Source organism: Rattus rattus, chromosome 7 (assembly GCF_011064425.1).
Source record: "Rattus rattus isolate New Zealand chromosome 7, Rrattus_CSIRO_v1, whole genome shotgun sequence".
In the NCBI taxonomy this organism is placed as follows: Eukaryota; Metazoa; Chordata; class Mammalia; order Rodentia; family Muridae; genus Rattus; species Rattus rattus.
Window position 1 is genome coordinate 12,442,618 of NC_046160.1, and position 12,279 is coordinate 12,454,896.

The 12,279-nt window shown below is 44.3% G+C and overlaps 1 protein-coding gene across 1 annotated transcript in view; it reads left to right on the plus strand.

Annotated features, from left to right (window-relative positions):
• The window catches only part of Map4k3 (mitogen-activated protein kinase kinase kinase kinase 3), a 169,128-nt gene that overhangs the window by 105,480 nt on the left and 51,369 nt on the right, over positions 1 to 12,279 (plus strand). The window contains 7 exon segments of the mRNA XM_032908817.1: positions 842 to 973; positions 1,105 to 1,167; positions 1,249 to 1,330; positions 1,415 to 1,525; positions 6,897 to 6,975; positions 10,808 to 10,866; positions 11,955 to 12,017. Coding sequence (XP_032764708.1) covers positions 842 to 973; positions 1,105 to 1,167; positions 1,249 to 1,330; positions 1,415 to 1,525; positions 6,897 to 6,975; positions 10,808 to 10,866; positions 11,955 to 12,017 — 589 coding nt within the window.

Consider the following 12,279-nt stretch of genomic DNA (forward strand, 5'->3'; position numbering starts at 1 on the left):
TCTAGTTGTCAGTGATTAAGACCCAGCACTCGACATTTTACTGTTCTTATTGTGATTTGAATTTCCACGAGGGAGATTTTGAGATCAAATTGCTTTTAAGACCAAATTTTTGAAAGTTGTGTGGTTTTTACTTTAATGTAACTGACCTGACTCTCCTGTGGTCGTGCTAGAAACAAATGTGCACGTGTAAGACACACTCATTTCTCTTTGAACTGTTCCATGTTTTTCTCAGTTGTTTCCAAAACTGGTTTGAGATTTCAAAGTTTGTGTATTTGAAAATTAATCATTCAAACAAGTCAAGGTATAATTAGACTAAAACAGTAGCAAAGCTAAAAGGAACTAAAAAGTTACCAAATTTGTAATTTCTCTCTGAACAAAACACTTTGAAAAAGAGGCACACGTTTTGATAACTTTCCTCTTAGTGTAATGTAAACTTTGTAAAAGCATTGGAAAGTGTATAGTAAATGTGAACTGAACAGTGGTTAGACTGCAGGGTAGTGCTGTAAGCAGTGTGTGAAAGTCACCACCGCTGGTTACAACCTTTTTAATGGAATTTTGGGGAAAAGTGTTCCAGATGAGAACAAAGCTGGGGCAGACTGGGAAATTTTCACACTTTGCAGGGGAGCTAACCGACGAAGCAGTCACTGGCCGCCTGAGATTCTTACAGGAGACTTCAAGAAGCTGGGAAAGTGGGTCTTTTAAATATGGTGTATCTACTTTCAGACATCAAAGGACTAAACAGAATTTAGTTTAGCTGTTAGTGAGTCTGTGTGCCTCCGGTAAAGAGAGTAAGGAAAGATACTAAACACAAGGTTTTTCTGTCCTGGCTTCTTTCCTGCAGGATGGCCCCAGAAGTCGCGGCTGTTGAGCGGAAAGGAGGGTACAATCAGCTGTGTGACCTCTGGGCTGTGGGCATCACTGCCATCGAGCTGGCGGAGCTCCAGCCACCCATGTTTGACCTTCACCCAATGAGGTCAGTGTGGCTGCATAAGCCCCGTGCTAACGGATGCTCTTTACTGTGTCAGGATCCACTTTAGCCTTGCTGGGAGTAGATCGGAATGTGTTCCATCCTGAGAATGTGAAAATGTTTTATGTGTTTTTCAGGGCATTGTTTCTAATGACAAAAAGCAATTTCCAGCCTCCTAAATTAAAAGATAAGTTGAAGTGGTAAGTATCTTTGTTTATTGACTTTCACAGCGATACGAGCAAGAGTTAAAATACAGAAGCTTAATTTTCAACCTTTCTTAGGTCAAATAGTTTCCATCATTTTGTGAAGATGGCTCTTACCAAAAATCCAAAAAAAAGACCCACTGCAGAAAAGCTGCTACAGGTACTGTTTTACCTTGAAACATTCGTTTTCTTTCACAGGTTGAGATGTTTAACAGATGTCTAACGTGTTTTGTGTGTTTTATAGCATCCCTTTGTCACACAGCCTCTGACGAGGTCTTTGGCAATCGAGTTGCTGGACAAGGTGAATAATCCAGATCATTCCACATACCACGACTTTGACGATGATGACCCAGAGGTAGGGATAGTTTTTACTAACTCTGTGTGTGTGTGTGTGTGTGTGTGTGTGTGTGTGTGTGTGTGTGTGTGTGTGTGTGCCACTTTGCGTGTATGAATGAATCATCTTTTTGTTTCTTGTTTGGGAAAGGTGACCAATTCTTTGTCCTGGGAAGTCACTTGCTAGATTGTCCATATTGGTCACGTGGTGACATTTGTGGAAGAAGGCAAAGGCAAGCTCATTTAATCCACGTGAGGCCACTAATTTCTTCAGAGTAGTCATGTAGGCTGCTCAGTCATTAAATGAAAAACCACACAATCTCTAGTTTTCTTAGAAGAGCCCTTGTTCCAGGCTCCATAACATACTGGGAGTTGGCTAAGGTAGAATTGATGTGTCAGCAAATAAAACCTTGATTCTCCACTTGGAATAAAAACAAGCCAGCATGCTTGAGGGGAGAAAATCACCCTAACGTGACAGGAACACTGGTGTCAGCGGAAGCTGTCTCCGTTAGCAGATCTACCACTCCTGGCTTAAGACAGCCATGTGCCTGAGCCCGACTCTGTGTGTGGCACAGCCACGTTCTCTCACTGCCTTCAGTCCGACTGCAAGGCACTCACAGAAGGAAGGAGAATTCTCCATAAATTCTCATAAATATCAGATTGTCCTCGGGGACAACCCTTTGTCAATTTACCATCATTCTAGGTCACCATATTTATACACTAATACTCTCTTTTTAATGAGTTTTGAAAGGGAGTTTCAAATTATGAAATTTAAGTGTGAAGTATATTTGATCTAATACTTGGGAGAAAATTGTTTTTTGTTATTTTGTATAATTTTAGGGAACTTGGCTTTAGAAATGTAATTAGTACACAGGTGGTCCTGCATCTGCAGGGTTCAACCCTGCAGACGCTGTAAAAGGAACCTCCAGGCCAGGGGTGGGTACACGCTAATCCCAGCACTCGGGGAGGCCGAAGCATGGAGACTGTAAGTTCAAGGACTGCCTGGAGTGTATAGTGATACCCTAGACCATGCTAGCTGAAATCCTGAAAAGCAGTCTCAATGGGATAATTGAGTTTTCCATGACATTTTAAATTTTTGTCAGAACATTAAAAACTCTTAGTATCAATTATATACATATTGGGAAGTGGATAATATTATGTAATGTTTAAGATATAATAGGAAGTAAGGCTAATATTTGTGTACTTAATTTTCATGTTGAAAAATAATGCCAACCACTCCCCACCCTACAGTCTGCTAACCAGTGGCTACCTAGTCTCACCTTGTCCTGTGACTTCAAGACACAGAGCAAGAGCGCTTTTATGCCCTAGTCCTCTATGTCTCCTTTCTAGTCACAGCTGTTAGATTACGGAAGATTTGAATATTTCTCTTTGACCCAGTGAACATTATTAGGAAGCTACTGTGGGTGAAATACATTCCCTAATCTTTAAAAGGTCTGAGGGATAAGAAAACAGAACAGCCAACTTTCTGTTGGAGAAATCAGAAACAGTCTATTAGAGACCTCAGAGACACCTCCTGTGAGAGACCTCAGAGACACCTCCTGTGAGAGACCTCAGAGACACCTCCTGTGAGAGACCTCAGAGACACCTCCTGTGAGAGACCTCAGAGTCACCTCCTGTGAGAGACCTCAGAGTCACCTCCTGTGAGAGACCTCAGAGACACCTCCTGTGAGAGACCTCAGAGACACCTCCTGTGAGAGACCTCAGAGTCACCTCCTGTGAGAGAACTCAGAGTCACCTCCTGTGAGAGACCTCAGAGTCACCTCCTGTGAGAGAACTCAGAGTCACCTCCTGTGAGAGAACTCAGAGTCACCTCCTGTGAGAGAACTCAGAGACACCTCCTGTGAGAGAACTCAGAGACACCTCCTGTGAGAGAACTCAGAGACACCTCCTGTGAGAGACCTCAGAGACACCTCCTGTGAGAGAACTCAGAGTCACCTGTGAGAGAAGTCCTCCTGTGAGAGACCTCAGAGACACCTCCTGTGAGAGACCTCAGAGACACCTCCTGTGAGAGAACTCAGAGACACCTCCTGTGAGAGAACTCAGAGACACCTCCTGTGAGAGAACTCAGAGACACCTCCTGTGAGAGAACTCAGAGACACCTCCTGTGAGAGACCTCAGAGTCACCTCCTGTGAGAGAACTCAGAGACACCTCCTGTGAGAGAACTCCAGAGACACCTCCTGTGAGAGACCTCCAGAGACACCTCCTGTGAGAGACCTCAGAGACACCTCCTGTGAGAGAACTCAGAGACACCTCCTGTGAGAGAACTCAGAGACACCTCCTGTGAGAGAACTCAGAGACACCTCCTGTGAGAGAACTCAGAGTCACCTCCTGTGAGAGAACTCAGAGACACCTCCTGTGAGAGAACTCAGAGACACCTCCTGTGAGAGACCTCAGAGTCACCTCCTGTGAGAGAACTCAGAGACACCTCCTGTGAGAGAACTCAGAGACACCTCCTGTGAGAGACCTCAGAGGTGGTGCTGCAGAAAAACTGACACTATCCGGCACAATGTGACTTAAGGGAGGCATAGGACCTAAGATTGAAAACATCAGGACTGTTTATCTAAAGGGGTGTGTGTGTGTGTGTGTGTGTGTGTGTGTGTGTGTGTGTGTGTGTCTGTGTGTCTGTGTGTCTGTGTGTGTCTGTGTGTCTGTGTAGGTGTGTGCACTTGAGTGTAGGTGCCTAGACAGGCCAGAGGTATCAGGTCCCCATGGAGCTGGAGTAGCAGGTGGTTGTGAGCCACCAGATATGGGTGCTGGGAATGAAACTCCCACATCTAAATGCTTGAGTTCATTGTTTAAACGTGCTTTATCCTTGAATAATGTCCTGTACAATGACTATAATCAAGGCAAGCTTATAAATGAGTAAGAAGACATCAGTGGGGATTAGCATGATGGTTCTGAGGGTAAAAGCACTTGCTGCTCAAACCTGACATCCTGAGTTCCATCCCTAGAACCTCCTGTGAAGAGACCTGACTGCTACAGTTGTCCTCTGTCCTCTGCATGCACCTCTGGTACATGTGCAGCCAAGCACACATCATACGCACACACTCACATGCACGCAGTCATAATATAAGCACCAGCAGCAGCATCGTAAAGTAAAGAGTTGTTTGTTTTCTCATTTGCTGGGTTCCTATGACTAAGTATTTTAATAATGGATTTCTTTACATTAAATAAGCCACATACAGTGCATCCTATAAGTATATTTAAACTGTTAAAGGAACTTTGAAAGATTACTGTAATTTTTCCAGATCTTTGCTGTTTGTGCCCATGACGTGGTTTGTTTCCCACTGCTGCAGTAAACAGTGACCTGAGCCAGCGTGGGGAGGGCAGGGTTTACTTGGCTTATGTCTCACTATGGCCGTCACTGAGGGAAGGCAAGGCAGGAGCTCAAGAAGAGCAGGGACCTGACAGCGGAAGCTGGAGCAGGCACCATGGAGGAACACTTGCTTACTGTCTTGCTCTTCGTGGCTTTCTTACACCACCCAGAAAGACCTGCACGGGGTGGCACTGCCCATATTAGTGGTTTTAAATGTCCCATAGAATTAACTACTGGTCGTTCTGATGGCAGCATTGATCCTAGCTTGTTGACCAAAAACTAGCCAACACAACCAGTACCTTTCTGAAAGGAGGGAAGGGGGAGGGAGGGATGGGGTGGGGAGGGAAGGAGAAAGGACAGTAACTTCTGTCTTACTGTTTAAAGAGAAAGTGGGAAGTTACTCATGGCTGTTTCTTTCAGTGCCATTCACATGGCTCTCACCTCACCATCACTTTTGTAAATTATCATTTCCTGCTGTACTCGCTGCCTCACCACAGCAGATTTCTGTGGCTGGTTGTACTGTAGTTATTGAAAGGTCAAACTTAAATATTGTCTCTTCTTTGAGGATGTGTGCCTGCAGCCTTTGTCCCTCCAGAAGCTGGCCTTCCCTAGATCCAGAGCGCTGTGCTGCCTGGTCCATGTCTTCCTTACGGGCTGTAGAGTAGACTGCCCAGGGTGATCCCCTCTGCTCTAAGGATCAGTGTTGTGACAGCCCTTTCTCTCAGTAATCTTTTTCTGTATGCGTTGTTGTGGGGGAGGCTCTCTTGTACAGCTGTCAGTCAGTACATGTGAGGAAGACACCATCAGGCTTTGATCCACCTCTGCTCTCCATGCTGGGAAAAAGATGGCCTCTGGACCATCTGTCTTCATCTAACCAAGTAACTTCTGGGAATCTGATTCCTTACATGCTAGAGATTTCATTCCCAAAGAGTTTCCTTAAACCATAAGTTTCATTCTTTTGATGCCTTGAGCCCTTGGCTCTGAGCTGTGCAGAGTAAGCTTCCAAAAGCAGCCTCTATGAACACTCCTTTAAAATGACACCGTTCTTACTGCCTTACCTTTTGCTAGTGGGAATGATAATGGCGTGTCTAAAGTCCAGAGAGACTAAGATGAACAAAGAACATGCTTTAATGAACGCGGGGGATGGTCCTGAGAAACAGATGCCAGAGGTGACAGACACATCAGTGATAGTTTTGAACAGTCTTACTTCCATCAGTCCAGGTCACATTGTGACACAAAGTGAAGATGTCCTTATCTCCTGCCGTGTGCAAGGAAATGTGTCATTTCAAAATCCCGTAAGTCACAGAGGAAGCTGTAAAATGCACCTGAGGCCCAGCCAGATGGCTCAGTGGGTAAAGAAACTTGCCACCCGGCTGACGGCCTGGGTTCCATCCCGGGACCTGCATGGTGGAGGAGAGAACCAGCTCTCCCAGGTGGTCCTCTGACCTCCACACAAATGCATGCATGTACACACATAAATAACTGAAGTAAAATAAAAATTTCAGGAGAATATAAGATGCCGTGGGCTCCATTATTATGAAACGCTGTCTACAGATCTTCAGAATGCTGTCTTTTCTTTCTCTTCGAAATGTTTTTACTTTCTTTTCATTCTTTCATTTGAAGGAAATCTTATACTACCCAGGCTGCCCTTGATCACCTGGGGTCAACCTTCCACCTCAGCTCCCACCCCACACTAGCTGGGACCGTACGTGTTCCCCACTGTTTCTGGCTTCTCTGCCTGGGTATAACTTGTTCATTCTTATAAAATGAACTGTGCTTGTCTAAGGTGCTACAAATAACAGATACATGATTTAATGTTGTATTTCACCCAATCACAGGAGCTTGTTCTACTAGAATAAAAAACAATTTGCTTTGAGTGGATAACTTTAAAATATTACTTTTACCTTCATAGTTTGAACCCGTACTGTGATTAACTTTTTAAATTAAACTTTACTAATTCTCATTTTTGTAAAATGAACCATTTCATTTACACTTGAATAATTTTGTAACTTGATTATCAAGTGTTACATATCAATAATTTTGTTTTTTTTTAAGCCTCTTGTTGCTGTACCACATAGAATTCCTTCAACTAGTAGGAATGTGAGAGAAGAAAAGACGCGCTCAGAGATAAACTGTGAGTACAAACTACCATCCATCCGTACGTAAGTCAGTGACCAAGATGGGATTCTAAGCTGTAGTTTAGTTAAGAAGTATTATCTTTTTAATTTTGCAAGGTATTTTTTCCTTGTAAACACACAGTTATATGTAAAGTTTAAAGAAGGCTATATGAATTTTATTTTCTTTATTCCTCTGGAGCTTTGGGTAACAAGAAAAGGATTATATATGTTACACTTGTAAGGAAAAGTAAGGCGTCAGACTGAGAAGATGGATGTCATCGTGGGAATGCCCCTTTGCTGCCGAGGTCCTGTACGTTGCCTAGAGACCTTGCTGAGTGCGGCCTGTGGTTCAGTGGACAGGGATGGAGCGAGTGTCTTCTGACACACTTCCTGTGTGTGCATGCGCCTGCACTAAAGGGCCACTGTATGTGTGAACTGAAGAGAGAGGTCTGCAAGCCAACTGTGAATTACCTACGACTCTGAGTCGTTTCTCAGGAGTCACTCGTCCAGAGCCTTCCTGAGGGCTGGTCTTAGATTTGCCCCAGAGTCCACCCACTGATCTCTTGATCACTCTTTGCTCTTTTGCACCAGTGACCCTCAACCTCCATGTGTATCCGTGTGTGAGTGTGTGCGCGTGTGAGTGTGTGCGTGTGAGTGCGTGTGTGTGCATGTGTGTGCGTGTGAATGTGTGTGTGAGTGTGTGTATGTCTGTGTGTGTGTGTCTGTGTGTGTGCATGTGTGTATGTGTCTATGTGTGTGTGTCTGTGTGTGTGCGTGTGTGTGTGCATGTATGTGTGTGTGTGTGTGTGTCTCTATGTGTGTCTGTGTGTGTGTGTGTGTGTGTGTGTGTGTGTGTGTGTGTATGTGTGTGTGTCTGTGTGTGTGTGTGTGTGTGTCTATGTGTGTCTGTGTGTGTGTGTGCGCGTGTGTGTGTGTGTATGTATCTGTGTGTGTGTGAGGGTGTGTGTGTGTGTGTCTGTCTGTGTCTGTGTGTGCGTGTGAATGTGTGTGTGTGTGTGTATGTGTGTGTCTGTGTGTGTCTGTGTGTCTGTGTGTGTCTGTGTGCGTGCGTGTGCACACTGCAGGAACCTAAACGCCTGTGGCCTAGCTTCTCTGAGGCTCCTCGGGACACTCTTTCTGGGTGGAGACAGATAGTAAGCATCACATTCTTTGTGTGTTGAGGGAGCAACAGGATTGAGGCCTCCACTCCGTCCTTTTTGTAGATCCGGTAGCTGATGCTTTCGAGTCTGACTCACTGTTTTCATGAATGTTTCAGGTGTGTCTTACATGGGGTTTCTATTGCTGTGATAAAGCGCCATGACAGAAAGCAACTGGAGGGGAAAGGGTTTATTTTATGTCATCTTACAGCTTGTAGGCCATCATTTAGGGAAGGCACTAGACAGGACCTCGAGGTGAGGCAGGAGCTGATGCAGAGGCCATAGGTGCACACTGCTTACTGGCTTGCTCCTCATGGCTTGCTCAGCCCACGTTCTTATAGAACCCAGGACCACTATCTCAGGGTGGTACCACTCACAGTGAGCGGGGCCCCTCATCAGTCATCAGTAAAGAAACTCTCCACATGCTTGCCCACGGGCCAGTCTGGTGGGGGCATTTTCTTAATTAAGATTTCCTCCCTCTAGATGACTCTAGTTTGTTCAAGTTGACAAAAAAAATAAAATAAAATTATATAGGGTGGTTTATGATTATGTATGGTTTCCTATATAGAAGAGCGCCCCACGATGTGGTCTATAAAGATGGGCATTGGAACAGTGGTCAGTGTTGCCTCCAGCTGCCAGGCTTTCCTTCGTACAACCAGATCTTAACTAATAATCCAGACAGCAGCTGTAGAAAACTGTGTGCTGCCTTTGGTGTCAGAAAGCCCTGCTGCCTTCAGCTAAATGTGATAAGCAAAGTCTTACGTCACCTTCCAGTCTCTTCATAGCTCCACATCGTAGGGTTGGCTTTGACCTATAGTGGCTTTTGGAAGGGTCAGCTGTCTCAGAGAAACTCAGAACGTTTCCCCTGGATGGTAAGATGGAAGCTTACAGAGAATGGCTTGTGTAAGTACAAGGAAGTGGTAGAAAAACACAGATGCAGCCTGACAGACAGTTATAAACAGAGGCCTGACATTAAAGAGTGATGCAGTGTTGGATACTGGGATGGTCATCAGTCATTTAAACAGTAGCTGGAAGAGATTGGCAAAAGCATGTCCTAACAGAAGAGTGATGTTAACGTTGGCTGTGAAGAATGAGTCTCTGTGGAGACTTTGCTCCTCCTAGGAATATATTCTCCTCCACAGAGTACAGGACCAGGGAGGGCCGCTGAACAGAATGGTACATGTGATGTTGAAGCAGTAACCGAGATCTACGTCCTGACCACAGGCCCAGAGAGCCTGAGCTCTCATGGACTTTGAAACCTGAAAGCCACCCCCGCCCCCAGTGACACACTTTTTCCAGTGAGGCCACACCTACTCCATCAAGACCACACTCCTAATCCTGATTTTTTAAAATAGCTCCTCTCACTGGTAACATATGAGCTATGTGGCATTCATATTCAAACCACTACATTCCAAAGTCTCTTCTGAGACTCAAAGGAATCTCTTGACTATAAATTAAAGGAATCTCTTGACTATAAATTAAAGGAATCTCTTGACTATAAGTTAAAATCAAAAAGCAAATTACCTACTTCCAACATAAAATGGCCCAGACCAAACATAACCATTTCAAAAGGAGAAAAAGAATCACAGTGAAGAAATACTGGACCAAAAGCAAGACTGAAACCCAGAAGGGCAAACATGCATCTCCCGTTTCATGTCTATCCACCCTGCAGATCACCAGCTCCTTCCGTTTGTTGACTGGACACACCTCTCTCTCCTGAGCTGGTTCCGTGCCAGTCTTCAGCTTCTCAAACACAATGCAGAGTCCGTCTTCACAACTCTGCACAAGGCCTCCTGGGCATGCAAGACACACTTGGCCTTAAAGACTGTCCTTAGCCACAGCTGGAGGTTCCACAGCTCCTTTCTCACGTCCTTGACTCTAAAGCTAGAACCATGTGGCTGAAGTTTCCACGTTTTGCTGTTTGATGGAGCTCCAACAAGGAAACACCTATTCCAACATCTATGCCACACTCCTAATCCTGCTGACTCAGTATCCGGAGTCAGTCTTCTTCAAACCACCTCGGTGTGGCAGTGTTTCAGGCTCAGGGCCTCTGGTGACATAGCTGTCAGGATGTTACCTGTAACTAGGGTCGTGGAATGCTTGGCTGGGCTAGATGGTTGCTTCCATTACTGCTAGCTAAAGGCCTTCATCTTAGGACTCACAAAGGAGTTTCCCCCAAACTAGAAGATCCAGAAAGACAGAACCTTACCATGACGGTCAGCTCTGCCATGTTCACTCCGCCATGTTCGCTTTGTCATCTATACAAACTCGGATATGGTTTAAGAGGACCACACAGGAATTATTGGGACCATCTTGCATGTGATTGACACACCTGCTGGCACCAACTGATGGCTACCTGGCCAGATACCAAGTTCAAAAATCTCTTATGCTGGACCACAGCACATGAGCAAGTTATGTCCTGATTTCAACATGCCATTTTGCTTGTTACTCTTTTTTTTTACAGCATAAAATACATAATAAACAAAGAGTGCAACTCCGCATAGAACAGCTGCCTGTGATGATCAAGGCCCTGGTCAACCCCAGCACGGCAGGCATGCATTAAAATATCACCCCAGTTAATATTTACAGGAGGTTCCTGTGCTCAAGGCTAGCCTACGCTAAAGTAATAAGACCCTCTCTCAAAATCACAAGGGAAAAAATATATCCTCACATAACTTCTTTTTCTTCTCAGTTGGTCAGGTAAAATTTGATCCGCCCTTAAGGAAGGAGACAGAGCCACATCATGAACTTGTAAGTGTTGGAATGTTAGCCTCTGAATATAAATCTTAAAGTTGCTTTTGTGATATACTGGTACTGACTAGCTAGGACTTAATATTTTCATATTTGGAGAAAAATGGTAATTCTAAATGCTGAATAAATAAATCTGTGTTGCTGAAAATGAGTATTTTTAAAATTATTTGAAGAGACAAGTTTTACTACTCTCTGATTAACTGTTTTAAATGCTGGCTTTTTACTTTTTTTTATTTGTGTTTGGTTTTGAGGTGCTTTTTTTTATGTCCACTAGGAAAAGGGCCGTGGTCTCTGCACATCCCAGTAGCGTGGGAGTGTTGGAGCAGAGCACTAACACTCAGCCAGAGCAGGCGTGGAGGGCGGCAGAACACCTGCCGTGTGCAAAGGCTCATGGGGCTTGGGGGGATGGGGGTGGGCGGCGCCCGTGTGCTGCTGTCTAAGTGCAGTGTTCTGGCCCAGTCTTGGAGACGGGGTGCAGAGCAGGGTGCTCTGCAAAGATCTGAGATACATTAGTATCTTTATAGACGAATAAAATGAGATTAAAAATAATTTTAATAAAATTGCTTGTCAAGGCCAGAGATTATCAGTATGGTGGGTTTCCCTTCCCATTTGATAAGTTAGAAGATAATGATTAGTTAACACACGCTGAAGGGACACAAGCACGAGCGTTCTTAGAAGTTTAAGTGCATTTTCACCCCTTGACTGGCACCCAGGAAGACATCAGCCTGTCTTACGATTTCATTGTACTAGCCTAAAAGAAGGGGATGTTAAACTCTTCAAATGATCATATTTTAAGGTTAAAGCCTGCCACGCCTGCAGAAGATTAAGACTTAGAAGCAGTCCTATGTTTGTGAATGCCAGTTGTGTTTTGTTAAGGCAGTCTGCACAGTGGGTCTGTCCTAACTTAGTAACTGTGTTATCCTGCAGTTGTGATGTTGCTTGTGTGCGAGCCACTTGCTATCATTTGATTTTGCATTTGCCTTAATAAAATTATGTTAGCAGGCCCCAGCTCCCTTGTGAAAGTTTTCCTTGTGAGTCTGTGGCCGTCAGTCCGAGTGTCAATAACCTGGGTTTCTTGGTCTAAACAGCCCGACAGTGATGGTTTTTTCGACAGCTCAGAAGAAATGTACTACACTGCAAGATCTAATCTGGTATTTCTCATCTTCTCGTTTTCTGTGTCAGCCCTGTTTTAGTCTTAACTCTCCTAAGCTCAGACATTGTGACCACTTTTATTGTTTTATAAGCTAGCGCTTGTCAGTTGGCAGGCTTCCATATATTAAAGATGTAGTAACTTTCCCCATTACAAGTCAAATCTACTCAAATGTAAACGTGCAGCAGTAAACAAATGTTTTCTTTTGTGAAAAAAATTAGTATTTAAATTTCTTACCAAATGTAAAGTTTTCTTAGAAACAT